Source organism: Rhinolophus hipposideros (genome assembly GCF_964194185.1).
Source record: "Rhinolophus hipposideros genome assembly, chromosome: 6".
NCBI lineage: Eukaryota > Metazoa > Chordata > Mammalia > Chiroptera > Rhinolophidae > Rhinolophus > Rhinolophus hipposideros.
Genome location: NC_138052.1, coordinates 47,434,239 through 47,456,008, shown reverse-complemented (window position 1 = coordinate 47,456,008; position 21,770 = coordinate 47,434,239). Strand labels below are relative to the sequence as shown.

Here is a 21,770-nt window from a genome sequence, read left to right as displayed (position 1 = left end):
GCAGAATAATGAGAGGTTTCTTATACCACTGGTGTAGTTGTAAATTGGTACAATCACTCAGGAAAACAGTGGGGCATTACCTACTGAAGTGAAGATATGTATACCTCAGGACCCTGAAATTCTAATTCTAGATATATAGCCAACAGAAATGTATGCAAATATATGCTAAGAGACATATACAACAATGTTCATAGTAGCAAATTCCAAAATAGCCCCAAATTGGGAAACAATTCGTATTGTCTATCAAAAGTAGAATGGGTTAATCAATCATGGCATGTTCATATACTGGAGTCATGAAAATGAATGAACTGTGTTTACATTCCACAACATAGATGAAGCTCACAAATATAACATTGAATAAAAGAAACAATTCAAAAAAATTACATACTACATGGTTCCATTTATATAAAGTTCCCAAAACCTACCTGTAAGAGGCCAAATCTAACTATAGCATTGAAGGATGCATGCAAGTGGTAAAACTATAAGGAGAATCACAGAAGTGTTTACTATAAAAGTCATGACAGTGCTTATCTTTGGGGAGGTGGGTGGAAGTAGTAGTGATTGAGAAAGGACATGAGGGAGGCTTGTAGGGCATTGGGCATTGACAATGTTCTATTCTTGACTGTAGGAGTGGTTACACAGAGACTCATTTTCTGATAACTTACTGAGCTGAGTCTTCTAATTTGTCCCTTTCTGTGTATGTGTTATATTTAAAAATAAAGATTAAAAGAGTGGATGGAGGCATATCTGCCAATGAACCCAAAGAACCAGCAGAACCAACAGCTCAGAACATGAACACCCATGGTATGCAGTGAAGTTTTTAAAAGAATTGCTCTATTGTCAGAATTATTTCTGTTTTGTTAAGGTCCATTATTCTATTTGTCTTGACATTATCTTTCAGCCTGGTCATTTTCTTCATGTCAGTCATCCTTATAGAGGTATTATCTAAAGTCAATGCACAAAAATTGGTGTTTAATTATATAATTTAAAGTGTAAAAGGTAATTCAACAAAAGTTTAAGCATAAAATTATAAGTATTGGAAGAAGTAAAAGAGAGGGGAGGAAGAATTGAGATAAATGCACATCTTTCATAGAGAGGGAAAATAGAAATTGTCTTAAATGATAAATCAAGAACATAAAAGCAAATTATTTAGAGATATGATGAAGATCATTAAAAGAAATAGAATTAGAAATAAAAAGTCATTCCTTCTGAGGGTAGGGACTAAGGTAGAGAGTCCTTAGAGAAGTCCATAGAGAAGATTGCTATCAACTCTCTGGAGTATTTGATTTTTGTTTTGTTTTTGCCATGTGCATATTACTTGGATAAATCTAATAAGACATTTATGAGACTCCAGATTACATCATTCTCATCTACTTGATTTAAAAATTATCTTTTGAGTTTGTGGCACTAATATCTAGTCCCCAAAGATAAGACAGTCTCTTATCTATGCTATAGCTGATAATGATCACCATTTCTAATGTACTCTTTGGAGTTATAGCTGTGGTAATGACTAATTATTACATAGCTTCTGTATAATTACTTCTATTTCCTTTTAAATTTTATTTATAGACATATTTTAATTAGAAGCAAGGAAAGTATACAACAATGTTGTACATGGACAAGGGGGAAGTTATGAACAGTTCTATTCAGCAGATAGGAAAACAGGTAATATCAAAAGCAGACAAATCAGTGATAAAAGTAAAATTTCCTAAGACAATTATATTAATAATGTTGAAAATCCACATGTCCTAGATATTATTTTAAACAATAAAATAAAGTTAATTTGTGTTTCTTTTGCTCTATTTGCGTATCTTATAAACATTACCTTTGTGGTGAAGATCTGGGGAAAAAATCAAGACATTTTTTAAAAAGTAAAATTTAACCATAGAATAATTGACTCATTTCTTTTTCAATTACAATTTCTGAGATCTTTAAAAGACACATTTCATTATTTAAGTTTATAAAATGCTTATTATAACTCTCCCCTTTAAAATTCTGATAACATCTTTTTTTCCTATTTCCTCAAGTTTATTTTCCTCCAGATCTGGGTACTCCCATGTGTTCTATCTGTCAAGTTAAAGTAAGAAAAATGTTGAGAACATCTGTTCTAGAGAATGGGTCTTATAGGGTCTTTACATCACACAGCAACCTCACATATTGTTTTGGATAGAGTAGTTGCTCCAAAAAAGCTTTGTTGTATTGAATCTTATTGAGTGTTATAATATATGGTACAACATCATTACAATAGGATTAGCCCAAGCTTGAATGAAAAATCAGAGCTTAGGGTTTAAGAAAAGTGATTAATCGTACATGACATTTAATTAAAAGTAACTTTCCTATCAGATATGTTTGTGGAACTAAGTCTCTCCACTCATTCAAGGGTGGACATTTACTAGATGTCACTGTGCTGGATTCTGTGCCCACAGAGAGGATGAGATAAGATACCTCCCTGACAGCCACTCACACAGCCTAGTGGAGACAGCTGACCAGAGAAGGGAAAGTCACAACACAAGGTGCCATGGATTCTGATGGGTCCACATTTTCTTTCCGCCTCACTCCTTTCTTTTACTGGTAAGGTGATAGGTGTGTCTTGGCAAGGTGGAATAAAGAGGCAAAGTCTTTACCAGCATAATAATTAGCAAGAGAGGGGTTCATTTGCCTTATAGAAAGAATCCAAAAATTTAGGCCTCTCCCCCTAAACACAAAAGTTTATCCTGGCCTTGGAGACCTTGAGTGCACTCTTTCAAGATGAAGGCACTTAGCAATGTAGCCCTGACCCCGGGGAAAGGCAGGCAGGGTAGAAAGACCAGCAAGGAGAAAAAGAAGCAAGGAGAAAAGGAACTCTTGGATTTTCTGCTCGGATTTATGTGTGGGAAAAATAAAGAAATATTATCAGTGCTCACAACTGGCTTATGGTGAGATTGTTACCCTCTTAGATGGAGGCATGAATGATGGCTGTTATTTTAGTGGAGGTGTGCTGAGTGTCCCAAAGGGACCTATGGTATGAGAAAAGAAGGTATTACTCAGCTCAGGCTGCACAGCCGACATGGGGAGGGTGACGGAGGTAGGAGAAAATGATTAAGAATCTGAAAATTGTTCAGTAAGGCTCCAACACATATCTAAAGAAGCTGACAGTGCTTTTTTATTAAATGACAATCAGCCAATTACCATGATTGTTCTTACCCTCAACAGACTGGGGGGCAGGAAACACAGCTCAGTGTTGAGCAAAAGATGCTCCTTTTGAGGATGAGGGAAAAAAGAAAGGGTGGGCTGAGTTGTCTTCCTCAGGGATGGAGTCCACAGGTGACAGAGATTTGTAGTATTCATCTTCCCCATCAAGCATTTTGACTTGGCTGCAACAAAGAAAGAAGTTTCAGCAGAAAAAGAAAACAAATGCCACAATCATCACTGGGGCAGCTAAAGTTGTGTCAGCACTTGGAACAGGGTTGGGTCCCTACACAAGGAGAGAAGGACAGCTTAGAGTAGGCAGGGTCCCCAAGTGCAGAGAGGCACTGGGTCCGATACACAAGGTCTTTCACCTGTGGGTCACACACTGGTACCATGTTTCCCTGAAAATAAGACCTAACCGGACCATCAGCTCTCATGCGTCTTCTGGAGCAAAAATTAAGATCCAGTACTATGTTATGTTATGTTATGTTATGTTATGTTATGTTATGTTATGTTATGTTATGTTATGTTATGTTATGTTATACCAGGTCATAGAGTAAAATAAGACTGGGTGTTATATTAATTTTTGCTCCAAAAAATGCAGTAGAGTGGATTGTCTGTTTTATTTTTGGGGAAACACAATAACAGGCCCGATTTAGTGGTGTCTGGCAGTTGTGGTAATATTGCAACTTGATTTATGTGAATTACCTTGTCCGTCTCCTGCTTTCCTCTAGATGAGAATGTTCCCCTCCTGACCTTCCCCAGTTCTCAAACTATTAGGTTCGTGCAAAAGTAATTGCAGTGTTTGTAATTATTTTTAACCTTTTAAACTGCAATTACTTTTGCACCAGTCTAATAGTACCAATTACCTACCTCACTGCTATTGTCAGTTGACATGCTAACAATCAAATGAGTCCAAACTCGAGTCCCCAGTCTAAACACTGCGGGATGGGGGTGGGTGGGTATTTTCCTTTGTGTATCTTTAAGGCCCAAGGGTAGGGTAATGTGGGGAAGAGGCCTATTTGCACTATTTGTAGTGGTCTTATTTGCGGGAGAGTTTTACACAACCTGCTACATATCTCCAGTTATGAGGAAAGTACAATTCTGTGAGAAAATAACGAGGAATAACATTTGCTTTTAGATGGCAATTCCAGCCTTTTCAGACAGAATAGATTCAAGTTTTGTATACTGGCTACTGTGAAAAGTAGTTTCCAATGTCAATAATAGTGGCGCTATCCCCACTGCATATTTTTAGAAGCCTCTTGAAAGTTTCGCATTTTCTGTAATATCACAAAGGACCCCTTCTGTTTACAGTTGCTTAGAACTAAGAAGACAGATATTTACCCAAGTTTTCTTGGCTTCCTCTTGCTCCCTTGATATTCTAGAGTTCCCTGTGGAGAGGGCCAAGAACACACAGTCAAAGCAAAGCAGCAAGTCGTTAATTTTTAATTCAAAGTGATTTTGTGTTGAATGCAAGCAGATGCTGATAATATCAGAAGTCACAGCATAATTTTTTTGATCAAAGGGCTCAAGTGAGCCTGATGAAGCATGCATCTTGCTCGTCTTTGATAAACCACATCAATTATTCACCGTGAAGGCAGACATCCTGACATGAAAGCAACAGATAAAGAGCCTAAGCACATGTTCAAGACGAGAGCATAAGAGAGTGGGGGTGGGGCTGGAGGGGCTGGAACAGGTATTAATAACAGAATTATTAACTGGAAACAAAGCCAGTGAAACAGCTTTATGGCCACTTTGAACTCACATTTAACTGGTTATAGTACATGGTGTCCTCAGGGCTACTCAACATTTTGGGCTGCTGACATCTTCGGTGAGGTGTTCGCTGCTTCTGTGCAAAACCATTTTCTGAACCTGCAACAAGAGAGCAAAACTTTGCTGTAAACCATCCGAGGTTTTGGGAAAATCAAGTGAAAAATTGCTCTTCACATAAATGCACTTAGTAAAAACTGTATCTCATTTTAATGGGCATATTAGAGCTTTGCTATTATTAGGAAAAATATTATCCTAAAAAGACAAACACACAGAGACTAAGTGTAAACAAGGGCCACTGCCTGTAACTTTGCCTTCATCTTTCTAATCTGAACCAGCAGTCAAGAGCGAGGGAAAGCAAGTTGGTTTGTCCACACTGCTGAAGTAGAGGTTGGTGGTCAGCCCTTGTAGAGTAGAAAGTGCCTTCTTAGTGAGATAACTCAGGACAATGAAGGCAACTTAGGATGGTTTGCACCACATCCTACTGTGAGAGTTCAAAGACATCTGGAACACACATACTCTTGGGTAGATGGGAAGCAAACCTTTTGGTGGGATACATTTTGGAGGGAACTAGTATTTACTGAAAAGCTTTGAACAGTGCCATTGATTCATGTAGTCCCTGGAGGCAGTGCAAAGGGGAAGGCGAAAGGATGATTGCCCAATTTCAGGAAGGGGCCTCGACGTGTTAGTCCTGACTTCAACTCTGGACCAAGAGTGCACTAGAGATTAAGAAACCACGAGTCCAATGAAGTCACGATTTATTTCTCTGTTAAGCAGATGATGTTTGTGGACTCGGCTCTTCGTTTGGTACTATATCTGAATCAGGGTTCTGTAGTTCTGACTTCCCTGGACCAAGTGTATATCATAAACTAATTATTCATAAAAAAGAATGGGAGATTTGTACTTGGAATCACATTTTGACTTCACTGGAGATTTATACTATTTAAAGAAATTGTGGGGTAATTTGTAAGTGAAGAATGACTCAGCAAGGACCATTATGAACAGTGAATTATCGGTTTCCTAAGTGTGAAGTTTTGCATTTTTATTTTTCTTGAATTGGAATGTATCTATGTTTGAATGAGACTACTAGAATCATACAGGATTTTAGAAAATGTTCAGTCTCAGTACCGTTTTTTTCAGAAAAGGAAACTGAGGCCTATAACTGTTGAATGACTCATCCCAGATCAAGTCAGAATGGGGACCCAACACTATCTTTTACCTTCTGTTCTAACAGGTAAACTAAAGCGTATTGTCTTTCTTCACAAGAAACATTCTTATTAAAAGTCAAAATTCTAAGTAAAAGTAAGTGCTATGAAAACCCTTGTACACTGTTGCTGGGATTGCAAACTGGTGTAGTCATTATGGAAAACAGTATGGAGGGTCCTCAAAAAATTGAAAGTAAAACTACCTTATGACCCACTCCTGGGTAAATATCCAAAGATATTTATTTATCCAAAGAGTATTTATCTAAAGAAATCCAAAACACTAATTTAAAAAAATGTATGTACCCCTATATTTACTGCAATGCTATTCCCAATAGCCAAGATATGAAAACAACCGAAATACCCATCAATAAGTGACTAGATAAAGAAATTGCGGTACATTTATACAATGGAGTATTACTCTGCCATAAAAAAGACTGAAATCTTACCATTTGCAACAACATGGATGGATCTAAGGATATTATGCTGAGTGAAATAAGTCAGACAGAGAAAGACAAATACCATATGACCTCACTTACATGTGTAATCTAAACAACATAACAAATGAACAAACAAAAGAAAAATGGACTCATAGACACACAGAACCAACTAACGGTTGCTAGATGGGAGGGGGGTTGGGGAATGGGTGAGAAAGGTGAAGGGATTAGAAAGTACAAATTGGTAGTCACAAAATAATCACAAGGAGGTAAAATACAGTATGGGGGAATATAGTCAATAATGATGTAAAAACTATGTATGGTGTCAGATGAGTACGAGATTTATTGGGGGATCACTTCATAAATTATATAAATGCCTAACCACTGCGCTGTACACCTGAAACTAGTATAAAATAATATTGAATATCAAATATAATTAAAATATATATACAGAGGGTGCCAAAAAAATGTATACACATTTTGAGAAGGGAAAAAACTATATGAAAATTACGCTGATGTTAATCACTTTGAGCACTTCTTGTAATTGCAGAAGTCAAACGTGACTTGTAGTCATCTTTTGTTCTCAGTATATACGTGTATTGAGTATTACAATTTTAATACAGTTTTTTCCTTTCTTAAAATGTGTATACAGGACTGGCCAGGTGGCTCAGGCATTTGGAGCTCCGTGCTCCTAACACCGAAGGCTGCTGGTTCGATTGCCACATGGGCCAGTGGGCTCTCAGTCACAGGTTGCTGGTTCGATTCCTCGACTCCCTCAAGCGATGGTGGGCTCTTCCCCCTGCAACTGAGATTAAACACGGCACCTTGAGCTGAGCTGCCGCTGAGCTCCTGGATGGCTCAGTTGGTTGGAGCGCGTCCTCACAACCACAAGGTTGCTGGTTTGACTCCTGCAAGGGATGTGCCCCCTGCAACTAACAATGGTAAATGGACCTGGAGCTGAACTGCACTCTCCACAACTACGATTGAAAGGACTAGTTGACTTGGAAAAAATTCTGGAAGTACACACTGTTCTCCAATAAAGTACTGTTCCCCTTTCCCAATAAAATCTTTTTTTTTTTTTAAAAAAGTGTATACTTTTTTTGGCACCCTCTGTATACAGTCATGGGATATAAAGTACAGCATAGGGAATATAGTCAATTTTATTGTAATAGCTATGTACAGTGTCAGATGGGTAGTAGACTTGTTGGGGTTATCACTTTGTGAGGTGTGTAAATGTTTGTTATGTTGTTTTTTTACACCTGAAACTAATACAAAAAAGTTAAAAAAAAGTAAATGCCATGACAAAATATGAATTAGCATAGCAAAGTGATGTTGCTTGCACAGGGTTCCAGTAGCCTTAACAGATATACCCATCCACATCTTTAGGAACTGTGTGCAGAGGACAGGACTCCAGCCTCTTGTGCTGGCTCAGAGTATAAGGAATCCAGAACTGAAATGTTTTTTTTTTGGATAGTTCCAACATAACCTCCCATCTGCTTGCTTTGCAAAATCCAAATTCTGTAATATGGGAGAACATGAGGTTGAGGCCCTTTTGTGCTATCTCCTCTGATTTATAGATTAATAAACAGAAGTGTCTAGAGTTAAGGTTGTTGGTGTGAACATGCACTGGAGATCTGACATCTACTCTCCTTTAGACTTCTAATATTACAGGAATTTCAATCTGGGTAACTCAAAAGACTGATCTTAAATAGTTTCGCGGTTCAGCTGGAGTTCAGCCCAGTTTAGCTGGACTTTACATTTATATAGTGTTTACACTTTATCATAGGTTTTTATTTATATTCCTAACTGGGAATGCTTATTTTAAGATGTGGTTTTCAACTTTTGCTCTTAAACAACTTCCTGTTCTATGGGTGGGTGTTCTTTTCCTGATTTTTAGAAGGAATTACATTATTGGGTAGAATTTTCTCCATTTTAAAATTTCTCCCATAAATTAAAAGAAAAATTCTTGGTGTCTGATCAGATAGTGTTTATAGGATACTAGAATCTGGTGTAAGCTGGTGTCTTATTTAGCATCAAATTTTAATTTTCCTTATAACTTTAATATCTCCATGTTTCATGATGTTTTGCAAAGAGTGCTACAACTTCCAGGTGCTTTGCCATTGGAACAAATCTGAGTGTCACTGATATATGACCAATCATAAACAACAAAATATATAATTGGGAAATGAATCATGATTCAATAAATGCTGTTGGAACAATTTGATAGCGATATACAAAAAAATATAACTTAAATACAGACCTTTAATGTTTATCCTAAAAGTTAGGTACTTGCTAAATATGTGGAAGATAAAGAGAATCTTTATCTAAAGGCAAGATAGGGTCGCTGTCTTCAGTCTAGTAGAAAACATTGAGTCTGAAGAGGTTAGGTGACCTGCTTAAGTCCATAAGCTAGTGCTGCTGAATTTAAATTAGTTCCTAAAAAAAATTTCTAAAGCTTTTACTTTTCTCAATATACCTCTTGCTTCTCACAGACCACAATAAATTCCAGATGAGTTATATAGCTAAACATTTTAAACATTCCCATAAAAACTTTAGAAGGAAATGAAATAGACTATTTTAACTGTGGAAGAAGATAATTAGTGATAAGGATGGGTTCAAATATGTTAATGTAAAATATTCTATAGAATAAACAGTAAAAAAAAACTAAGATGAAAGGAAGTGTAACAGAAAGGTAAAAACAAATGAATATTATAAATACACACACACACACCTACAATCCATAATATGGAAAGCTTGAGTCAAGAGAAAGACAGAGACATATTCATGTATGTTGAAATGCAATTACAAAATGAGGTATTGAAAAATGTTTAGCCACGCTGACAAAGAGCTTCAATTAAAACAATTACTGCTGACTTTATTAGGATAAATCAAAAGTTCTTTAAAAGACAATGCAGAAGAGGCCCCAGGTACACTGGTGAGTCCATAGGCTCAACCTCCCTTATAGTGCAATTTGACAATTATAACAAAACCTGGACATGTCCCAACATGGTAAACCAAAAGGAAAAAAAGGCAATCTGTATGAAGATGGACATAACACTTTTGTAGTAGAAGAAAAGCTAGAAACATGATAAGTATTAATAATTGGGGAGGAGGTAACATTGACATATAAATACAAGGTCGTACCATGAAGGCATCAACAAGGATAAATGTGGGTATGGTGTTGATAGATAACAATTAACAATTCAGAAAAAGAAGCAAAATACAAATAGCATATAGCACATTGATTAAATCCAAATATGTGTTCACATTGAGAAGTTTATCACGGTTTTTCTAATATAAATGTAAAAATAAAAAATAATCACTGAGGTATGTAGGACAAAAGTTATTCTTTCTTGCAACAGATGAAGAAACTATAGTTCAGCGAGGCTAATCTGTGTCAGAATGGAAGCCTGAACCCCTGTCTGTTGGCTCTTGAGCTAATCAATTTACTTATGAGATATAAAACAGTATGGTTATCTGGTAATTACATAGTTCACTTGACTAGTTTATATAGATAAACCGGAAAATCCAAGTTTGAAGATATACATTAGAATGTGAGTTATTTACTCTGAAGACATGATGTTCATATTCTGAAAGTGCCCGATTGCCACCTCTCGTAAATGTTTGTAAGCCAAGCCAGACTCTCCAGTTTGTAATACATGGGGGCTACCTCCCTATTGTGCTTTAAAAAGTATATTATGTCATGAATACTAGTTTGCACTTAACATAGGTCTCTCTCCTTTTCTAGAATCCCTGCACCCTTTTCTCCCTGAATTTTTTTTTTTTAAAGGAGGGCGCAGCTCACAGTGGCTCATGTGGGGATTGAACCGGCAATCTTGGTGTTATGAGCACCATGCTCTTAGCAACTGAGCTAACTGGCCACCCCAACTCCCTGCATCTTTCCGTTTCATATTTGAGAACTTGAACACATCCTTCTCTTTTGAGTTGTCACAGAACTTTACAATAAACTGGAGATAAATCTGTCAGAAAAGGGAAGAAATCTGGATGGAGTTTCAGGAGCACAGGAAATGCATACTCCTTTCTCTCTAATCCCAAATTATCACATTTTGTGGCTACACAATTGGCCAAGCGCATGGTGAGAGACAAACAGCTGAATTCAATGGGTGGTTTCCTTACACAACTTCAAACAATTGGTTTGGAAATTTAACCTTTCAATTCTCTTTATTGAACATATAGGTGTAGCCAAGTTAGAGTTGCCAGATCAAAAACAAGGCACCCAGTTAAATTTGAATTTCAGATAAATAACCAATACTTTTTTACTGTAAGTATATCCTATGTAATACTCAAGACATATTGGTATTTACATTAAAAAGGGATTGGTTATTGATCTGAAATTCAAGTCTAGCTGGGTGTCCTTTTCCACCCCCTTAAATCTGGCAAAGCTAATTCAAGCACAATTTTAAGTCACAGCTGATGCTGTTTGTTCTCCCCTAACGTCTCAGAGATGAAGAAGGAAATGACTTCCTCTATTCTATTTGACCTGTTGATTTTTCGCTTCTTTGGCCACAAATGCTCTTTCCCAACACTGTTTCACTTTTCCTCACCAACTACAGATGTGCCATTTTTGATAAATTTCCTAGCAGGATTGCACTGAGAGAACAGCCACACAGGAGGGCAAGATGGGGCGGGCCTACAGTCCAATGACTCCCAGTCTGGTGGGGCGGTGTAGATTCTAGGTCCCTGAGGAATGGATAGGCAGTGAGCAGGGTTCTTGGAGAGAGCATACTAAGGGAACCATAGTCCTTTGTACCCTCCCTGTGGGCCTCAGCATGGCATGGGTACCTCCTGAGCAGTATGACTTCGGATCTGATTGCCACTTGTGGGTGAGGCATTCCCAGGGTCACTTGCCAAGTAAAACATCCCCTTGAAGCAAACAGTGTTCAGTGTTCTATATTTACAGATGGCAAATCACAAATGGAGTTAAGAGATGTACCCTTGCGGGGGCATGTAAATAGAATTAGAGTTATATGGTAAATTTATAGAGCTCTGTCAACTCTGTGCATAAAGGGAGGTACATCACTTCTCTGACCAAAGTTCTCAGGGCATTTGGAGGTGACAGTAGCCCAGCTGTCAGCTGAATGATATTTCTCCTCAATGATAGTGGACCACGCTGTGTGGTACTCCAGTGGATACTTACATGAAATCACCCTAAATGAGATGACCTGTCTTTCCTGGCTCTGTGCTTCTTCCCCCTACCACTTCATTTTTATGTAGCAAATCTTGTTTTGCAAAGTATCTTTTTCTTTACTTCATTTCATCTTGGGAAGGACAAATAACCCCAAAGAGCTAACAGTGGCATAGAGAGATTAAGAGACTCCACAGCAATTTAGAGGCAAAGTCCAACTGAGAATTCAGGTTTCCCAATGTCCTGCTGACAAAAAAACCCTTGTTTTTATATCTGAGGGGTCCGAGGCCCAGGGAGCATGAGCCCCTCTGCCAGTCTCCTTTCAGAGCCGGGACTAGAACTCAGGTCTTTTGATTCTAAATCCCTAGGTGTAGGCCCTGGCCTCTATTATGATGCTTATTCTTTTACAGAGATGTTTTTACAAATTTTCATCTTACCATGTCTAACTTCAGGAGTGAACTAAGGAATTCAGTAGGCTTTTATAAAACACACACACACACAACCAGAAAGACAGATTTTCTCCTGGGGTGCATGTTATTCAGATCTTCCTTTCTAAGATGAAAGGAAAACTACAAATTTTCCCAGTTGCCATGTTATGTCATGAACAATCTTCTTCAAAATTGAAAAATTGCTACAAAGAAAACATCCCCAAGTTAAATTAGTGCCTGTGGAAGATGGTAGAGTTATAAATTGTCTACGTGGAATTTTCTTCTTACTATTTATGGAAGTGGTAATAATTTCCCCTGAAACTATTTCATAGTTCAGAGTTTGGCACACACTCGACAATAAAGAATGAATGAATGGTAACTATTCACCATTCTTGTTAAGATCTGTTCCACCCATGTGGCCCACTCTTTGCTTCTAACTGCCTGTTGGGATATTATTACCTAAGCTTCCCATTAGAAAATGGCCTGTTCTATCCTGGGACATCTCTGGGGAACCTGTAATCTAACAAAAAGGGAGATAAAGTCAGCCTTTTAGAAACAAAGTTCATTAGTATTTTTTTCTTAATATACTTTCAATATTTTTCTAGAGAATATGCATTCATTTTTTTAAACCCTCCCGCCAAAAAAATCATGTACAGTAATTTATTACTGCTTTACCCCCACTTAATAAAATCATAAATAGTATTTCCATGATATTAACCTACTTTAAAATAGTATCTTTCTTTTAGAGTTACATTAAAAATTTTTTTATTAAAGTATAGTTGGCGTTTTTAAATTGATAGATGAACATAATGTTCAAATCAATTAAGCACTGAAAAGTCTATCTTCTTTCCCACCCCCTTATTCTATCCCCACAATAGTAGCAAATGCTGGAACAAGTTTCTTATCTGTCTTCTAGATTAGTCTAAGTGACATCATTTCTAATTGCTGCATGGTATTTCATTTAATAGATGATTCATGATTAAGTTTATAATTTCCTATTTGGGGCAATGTTTTTCTATAATAAGTAATACTTTGAGGAACATACTCATAGTTTGATCTTTAATAATCCTCATTATTTTCTTAGGATAAATTCCTGTAAGTGAAATTATTGGCCACAGAGTATACATATTTCTGAAAGTTATGATTTGTATATCCAATTGCCATCCAGAAAATATGTAGCAAAATATACTTCTACCATCTGTACCTGAGATTACCAGTTTCTGAAGGCCCTCACCAGTATGGGACAGCCCTTTAAGAAAATGTCTGACAATTCAATAGGTGAAGAAAATGGCATGTTGTTTGTGTTTTGATTTGTATTTCATTGATTAGTTGAGAGGGTAAATGTATGCCCTTTCCCACTCCACGTCTTTATTAGCCATTTGTGTTTCAGGATCCCTTTTGAGCTGGAAGCAGCAACAAAGTTCATAGGTCGTGGCTGGACCTGAAATGGACAGAACAAGTTGTTGCCTCTCTTGTGTGATTGGGTGGTAGGTGTGAGGTCCCTTTGACTAACAGCTGTGGAGAGGCCTATTTTTAAAATTAGCATGCTGTAGGGAAGTATTTCTCAAACTTCTGTCATTCAGGTACCACTGAAAACTTTTTTGTGCTATATTCAAGACACTGTACTATTGTTTATTTAATATTTAAAAAGTCAACTAACTTCTTTTTTTATTTGAATACATTTCTTTAAACATAAAACTTTTTTCACTACTGTAAATGGAAAAGCAGTGGCAACATTTGCCATAAATAGAAACCAAAAAATGAATACAATGAAAAGAAAACAATGTTTTCACACCTGAGCTAGATTCTGTTTCCCACAGAATGTTCTGGGCTATTAAAAAGGTTTGTTAAAAAGAAAAGTGAGTAAATGTGAGATGACTTAGAGACAAATTAATACCACTATGACTTTCTCCTTAATCTGAAGAATTTAAATTGAGAATTGAAAAAGGTGTACCTTTCTTTTTTACCTGATCTATTGCCATTTAATGTCACATCCATACACCATCTAAAATCAACTTGGAAACCACCAGTGGCCCATGTCCCATACCTTGAGAAATATGAAAGTTATGGGGGGGAAAAAACAGTAAACTCAGAAAAATTGGGTATGAATCTACCTCTGGCACTTATTAGAGGTCTGAACTTGGTGACAATTATCACTCAAGTGGGGTTGCAGGATGACAGATAATGTACGAAAAGAGAAAACATGGCACCTGGGGCACAGCAGGTGCTCCTAAGGGGTTGCTGTAATTCTTGTTATATGGGAGTGGTTCTCCACCCTCATCAGCTTAGAATAACCTGAAGGGCTTTTTAAAAATAGACTCAGTGGCCTTACAGCAGGAGAGCCTAAATCAGTTGGTCAGGGGTAGGGCTCTGGCATTGTTATTGTTTTAAGAAGCCCGTCCCCACTTCCGGATGATTTTTATCTGTAGCCAGGGTTGGAAAACAACCAGGGATTTAACCCTTTCAGAAGAATTTAGGTTGATTTTGCAGATTAGCTAGTTGTCATTGTCATGCAGGGTGTCAGGCGGGGGGTCTCTGGTCCCACTCCCCACATAAGAATGCAGGACATGCTGAGGCCAAAAAGGAACACCCACGGAGCCATGGATAGGGGAGTCATGCCACTATAGCCTCGCTGATGACTGGGTTGGAGACACAGGAAGCAGGAGGAGCCATACTATCCGCAACCTGCCATCCACATCTCTGTCTGCCAACCAACCAACCCCTGCTAACTGCAATCCGCCGTGCTAACTGCAATCCACTCTTGCTAGCTCAGCCACCATCTTCTTGCCAGCCCCCATTTTCTGCTAGCGTAGCCACAGCAGTTATATTAGTGGCCAATGGCTCACTGGTTACAGCTGACGGCCAACTAACCACAGCTGATGGCAACAAATCACAGTTGATGGCCATTTACTACCCGAGTGAGCACCTTTCCACGTCAGGGCGAGAGCCTGAAAACTGCACTCCTGGCTCTGTCCCCACAGTCATCTTGAAAAGTTGGCATAGTATCAGAGAAGTTTTGATTGGGCAGAATAATTCTGGGACGGGCAAGCATCCCTAATAGGGCTCCTGGTGTTGTCAGGCATTTGCTTTGCTCTGGGAACTGCATCAATGGCTTGAGCCCCAAGCAGACACTAATTTCACTGGACACGGGGAAAATAATTTCTCTTATCCCTAGAGAACAATTTTGCTGACTGTGGAAACATTTTCCCTGGTTTCCAGAGGTATGATATTGCTCAGTGCTATTCTGGAGGTTTTGGTATATGAATGAATGTTGTCATGCAGGATGTCATGTGGGGTCTCTGCTCCTGCTACCCACATAAGAACGCAGGACATGGTGAGGCCAAAAAGGAACACCTACAAAGCCGTATAGGGGAGTCATACCACTATATTCTCGCTGGCGGCTGGGTTGAAGACACAGGAAGAAGGAGCCACACTATCCGCAACCTGCCGTCCATTTCTGTCTGCCAACCTACCTCACTTGCTAACTGCAATCCACCTCTCTGCAATCCGCAATCCACACTCCGCCGTGCCAACTACAATCCGCTCTTGCTAGCTCAGCCACCATCTTCTTGCTAGCCCCCATTTTCTGCTACCGTAGTCACGACAGTTATATTAGTGGCCAATAGCTCACTGGTTACAGCTGATGGCCAACTAGCCACAGCTGATGGCCATCCAATCACAGTTGATGGCCATTTACTAACTGAGGGAGCACCTTTCCAAGTGAGGGCGAGAGCCTGGAAACTGCACTCCTGGCTCTGTCCCCACAAATGTCAAAGCTGAAAGCCATTCTAACCTAGGGAGACTCCCTTTAAAGAAACACAAATATAGGGCAAAAACTCTAGGGTCTCAGGAGGGTTAGAACCAGTTGAAAATGTTTAAAAGAAATAAGCTTAGAATCAGTTCTACAGCATCAGTGATGGGTTGCCATAGGTTTTCATTTTGCTTTACTTTGCACAGTACTCAGATTTGCATTATGTTCCATCTCTCTGCTCTAGGGGTTTTTCAAACTGCTTATCCTGAGACCTCACAATATTCCTTTCCAGCCAGATGTCTTCACATGGGAATGAATGACTTCATCTGTATCCTCCCTGATAATGGCTGTTTCCTAACGCTGGCCTTATAGGGAGGCAAGAATTAAGGCCAGAACGGCTACCTAACCTGCACCCAGTGGGAAAACAGCATTAACTCAGTGTTTTCAAAAATGTCAACATGAAAACTCTAACACTTGGATCTGACGCTGAGCAGGCCCACAACACCAGGCAGAAGGCTGGGAGATGTCATTTCTGGAGCTCCTAATGAGATGCAAATCACCTAGTGAACTACTTGGGAGCTGGGAAACAATGTCCTGGGTAAAAGTAGATAAAAATGGAATGAAAGAATGTCTTTGAAGTTTGGAACGACATTTTAAATGCTTGAGGATATGGGACACCAGATAGTGCTGGTTTTACTAAACTAATTGTGATGGACAGACGTCGTCTTTGATTCTTTGTGGCAGGGGATCCTGTGGCATTCATTCCCAGCTCTGCTTTGCTCTTTAAGTTGGGAACCTGGTTCCAGTTCCTGCTGTTAGTGTGCTAAGGGCTGGAAGCAACAGCTCTGTTCTTGGGGTCAGAAGGCCTGGGCATAGTTCTGGAACTCATTGGTCTGTGACCTTGGGTTCACTGCTTCCACCTCTCGGCTGCCATCTCTTATCTGTGAAATAAGGGGGTTAGACTAATATAGTGATTTTTCAACAGAGGGTGGTGGTATGGTACATTACACACGTTCTTATCTGGAGATTCTGGGCTATTCTATTGGGAGTCATGCTCCTTCCCAATATGTGTTTGGGTACAGTGAGAGATGTGCCTGAGGGAAGTTTGTTGCATGAAACCAACATGAAAACCGGGAAAGGGTGAGAAACATTAGCCGAGAGGCCCTTGAAGATCCCTTCCAATTTTAAAATGCTGTGACTACAGAGTTCCAGACACTTGACCACTTAGAGCCTCATCTGTGAGATGGACATAAACGCTGTCCCTACTGGCTTGTGGAATTTAAAGAAGATCAATCAAAATGCATTCAGGATTCAGGACGAAATTTTCTCCACAACTATGCCAGAACACAGAACCTTGTTCTGACATGATTCATTCAAAGATCAATGCTGCATAAGGTAGGCTACCCTTTCTGGGTCATTTGGTTACTGATGGACTAAAAGACAGCAGTTTTACCTCACCTACTCAGCTTTCTCTAAGCTGTGATCAAAAACTGCAACGTCCAAGTCAGTATTGTACAGCTGTATAAACACCCACCCAGGTTCAGGAATTCTAAAATACTTTTACAGGTAGAGACAGCAGTCATTAGCATGAATGACTTGATTTGGGGGAGATTACACACAAATGACTAGCAGGTGTGTGTGTGTGTGTGTGTGTGTGTGTGTGTACGTATGTGAGAAATGGTAAAGCATGTGAATAACAGACCAAGATGAAATCACAAGGATGATTTTGTTTGCGTTAAACCAAGGAGATGCAAAAGTGAAATCAATTCAGCATTAGAGGTGAAAAATTAGATCACTCTGGTTCTTTCAGTTTTAATCTCTAAAAAAACAATAAAGGGGGTGACCGGTTAGCTCAGTTGGTTAGAGCGTGGTGCTCTAACCAAGGTTGCCGGTTCGATCCTCACATGGGCCACTGTGAGCAGCGCCCTTCTAAAAAAAAAAAAAGCCAATAAAATAGGAAGTACCGGGTGGAAACAACGTTAAATAGAAAATAATTACATTTGGATTAGTTTTTTTATCTTGTGTTTCATTTTGAGAAAACTTTTCTTAGTACACTGTAAAATTAAATTTGGCCCAATCATCCAGTAAACATTTGAAGATTTTTTAAAATAGTGAGCTATCAGGTCTCTGCTCAGATCAAGAGTTTAGACTTCAGTTCTTCAGGGTCATATAGAATTACTAAATTTTTTGCCTTGCTTTCTTACAATCTGATACAAGGCTGATGAAAATCCATATAGAAATAAACAAAATGATGACCTCTCATGCCCTCCCCTTCCCTTTTATTATCATAGAAGGTTATTTTGTCATGAGGAGGGCATAAGAGACTCAAATCTCTCCACTGGACTCAAGATCTTTCAACAAATAATGCCATCAACTTTCTTTCCCTTTTAAATCTGCCTTCTCTGGGTCACCCGACCAGTATAGCTAGAAGCACATTTCATCATGTCACAAAAAAACAAGCCAAGCTTAACCAAATTAAATACTTAACAGCTGTTACCAGCATATCTGAAAATGGTTATCTCCTTTGTTATACAGTGATTTAGGCATTGACAAGGAAATTTTTTTTTAAATTAAAGTTTATTGGGGTGACAATTGTTAGTAAAGTTACATAGATTTCAGGTGTACAATTCTGTAATACATCATCTATATATCACATTGTGTGTTCATCACCCAGTCAGTTCTCCTTCCATCACTATATATTTGATCCCCTTTACTCTCATCTCCCACCCCCACCCCCCTTACCTCTGGTAACCACTAAATTATTGTCTGTGCCTATGAGTTTTTGTTTCTCATTTGTTTGTCTTGTTTTTTTGTTGTTTTTGGTTTATATACCACATATCAGTGGAATCATGTGGTTCTCTGCTTTTTCTGTCTGACTTATTTCACTTAGCATTATAATCTCAAGATCCACCCATGTTGTCACAAATGGTCCTATTTCATCTTTTCTTACTATCGAATAGCATTCCATTGTGTATATATACCACAACTTCTTTATCCATTCATCTACCGAAAGACATTTTGGTTGTTTCCATGTCTTGGCCACTGTAAATAAAGCTGCAATGAACATTGGAGCACACGTGTCTTTATGGATAAATGTTTTCAGATTTTTTGGTAGATACCCAGGAAAGGGATTGCTGGGTCATACGGTAATTCTATTTGTAATTTTTTGAGGAATCTCCACACTGCCTTCCATAGCGGCTGCACCAGTCTGCATTCCCCCCAACAGTGTATGAGGGTTCCTTTTTCTCCATAGCCTCTCCTACACTTGCTACTATTTGTCTTGTTGATGATAGCCATTCTAATCGGGGTGAGGTGATATCTCATTGTGGTTTTTATTTGCATTTCTCTGATGATTAGTGATGTTGAGCATTTTATCTTTGTCTATTTGTCATTAAGGAAATTAATTACTGCTTTCACTCACATTTCTTTGCAGTGACTTTGAACACTGATATATATGAGTTGCTCTGACCACTAAGTTTGACCAGAATAAAAGATAGTTCCAGTGTAATTTAGTTTTAAGTTTCCAAACTAACATATTTCAGGGATTCATATCAGTAGTCCTGAACCCTTGAATCCTCAAGGACACACTCTTTCAGCGACCCTGTTATCTTGGCTTAGTCAAATAAATATTAACAGAGACTGGGTAGCATTATTCTGGCAATAGAGAGAAAATCACACTAACAGGAGCTCTCCCCTGGAATGATCTTGGACATCCGTGATAGCACCGGGAAACGCGCCACTAGCTCTGAAAAAGCAAGAGGTCCTGGCTGACTTGGCACTTTCCAACTTCCAGCTCTCACTGCCTCTCACCCTGCATGAGATGGGGACCTAGCAGAGAGGGGTTAAATGGGTTGGGGAGCCAGTCTAGCTGGGGGTCATTAGCAATCAAGGACCAACATTAAAAGGCAGCAGGAGACTAAGGGTCTCTGACAGGCTTGGCTCCATGCACCATCTGGAAGAAAAGAGGCTGTCAAAGCTGGATTTAAAAAAAAAAAAAAAAAAAAAAAGGACTTCATGGAGACCCCTTCTTGGAGATACAAACATGAATAGTGATGTTATATTCAAAGTGAGTCCTTCCTTTTTGAAATTAGGGCCAGGTAGCTGCATTAACAGGCCAATCCCTGGTCATGATGGACCATTCGTGGCACTAGGGTTGGGACCAGGCTAGGAAACTCTAATGGTATAATAGTATCTAGTGATCAGAACTTCCATGCTGGATAACAAGGTAAGGATCATGCGTGAGGTCTGAAGCGTAGACTGGGCTTAGACAATCTGACTCTTTGTACTTAGGAGTACAAAGAGAAAACCAGACAACTGTGCCCACGTTGATCATTTTAAGTTGAAATTTTTGACACAATGAAAATGTAAAAACAAGCTGGGGCTCACTTTCTAAGGTCATTCTAAGGCAATTTTATAAAGAGGGGGCAGTCATGTCACATATTGCACATACCTGGTCACTAACTTTGTGTATATTATTCATTAAGCTGTTTCTCTCTTTTTCCTTTTAGATATTTGGGTCCCTCTTCCTTGCCACCTTATCTATAAATATGTAAGAAAGAAAAAATTGTTTAAAATACAGAATTTTATTCTTTTGATCATAAATTGTTAGACTACAGAATAAAGAAACCTTATGATGTGATCTTTAAGATATATTACAATACTAATTTAGAATGGGTTGCTAATCTCATTGTGAGAATCATTTAATATTATAGATGAATTCATAAGAGGAATTTATATTTCAGCTTATTATTGTGTGGTTGTAACATTAGTCTTCAGTATACCTTTAGTTCTGATAACAAAGCAGCCAGTGCAAGGAAAAGAACTCAGGGTTGTATTCCTTCTTAGATGATGCATGTACTTTTCTGATATCGTAGAGAATGAACAGTAGCGGAAATTATCCTTATGAAGCTTTGGGTAAGTTTCTAGATGCCTGGGATGGGGGAAAGTAACAAAGAAGATCTAGGACATGGCAGTGTCTCAGATTTAGGGTCAGCAGAGTTGGGGGAGAGGGGTCAAGTGACGTTGACTGCTGATCCTGGTAGTGGATTTTATTTGAAGAAGTAATCAAGGTGGGTGGCAGACCAGCAGAAATGCACGATTCTGAGAGTTGAATCTCGATCATTTTTAATCCTCCTATCCTAAACTTTGGGCAAATTTACACTCATTATTGGTTATTCTGACAGAGGCAGTGTTTAAATTACAGGTCCATTGTCACACAGAACAAAGCTTGTTTAAAGAGACATGCAAATCCCCAGAAATAGAACATTGTGCACAAAAGGCATTGTGAGTGAGCCATGAGTGAGCACTGTCCTTAAAGTTCTGTAGTTGGGCTCACGCTGGTTTTGGCAGTTCTCACAGAAACTTAGGTATATAAGTGTGACTATGTGAATGTGACTTTTAAACAATGGAAACGCAGCCCTGATTAAAGTGATGGGTTCCTGGGAATGAATATGAGAGATTTATTTTAAATAAATTGTTTGGTAAAAGTAAACAAACTTGATGCTTACTGCCCAATCTCAAACTCCAACTTCATAAAAGATTTGTCTACTAATTTAGTATGGAAGATTGTTGGTATGAACTTACTCAGGTTTACTCAACTAAGAAGCAGAGAGTAGAATCCAGTATTCATTTGGCACCAAAGCCCATGCTCCTTTTGTTATGTTCCATTGCTCTCCCTACACTATACTGGTGGGAGAGGTGGAAGAGTAAGGGGATTGAGGAGAGTGAAGAAAGCTTAAAATAGATGCAGAAAGGAATGGGAGTGGATCCTGGTCTGAAACGAATATTTGGGGAAGCGTTATAGGCCCAGCTGGGATTGGAAATGACTATTTTGTGAGTAGCACCAAACTATATAAGTATGCCTGAAGA

The 21,770-nt window shown here is 38.7% G+C and overlaps 1 protein-coding gene across 1 annotated transcript in view; it reads right to left on the bottom strand.

Annotated features, from left to right (window-relative positions):
• Nucleotides 1-3,119: 3,119 nt before the first annotated feature.
• The window catches only part of MYO3B (myosin IIIB), a gene marked incomplete at its 5' end in the record, with an annotated part of 233,873 nt that continues 215,222 nt past the window's right edge, over nucleotides 3,120-21,770 (bottom strand). Inside the window, 3 exons of the mRNA XM_081050760.1 lie at nucleotides 3,120-3,353; nucleotides 4,513-4,559; nucleotides 4,934-5,040. Of these exons, the coding sequence (XP_080906886.1) occupies nucleotides 3,215-3,353; nucleotides 4,513-4,559; nucleotides 4,934-5,040 (293 nt within the window). The 3' untranslated portion in view covers nucleotides 3,120-3,214. The remainder of the gene's footprint in view (nucleotides 3,354-4,512; nucleotides 4,560-4,933; nucleotides 5,041-21,770) is intronic.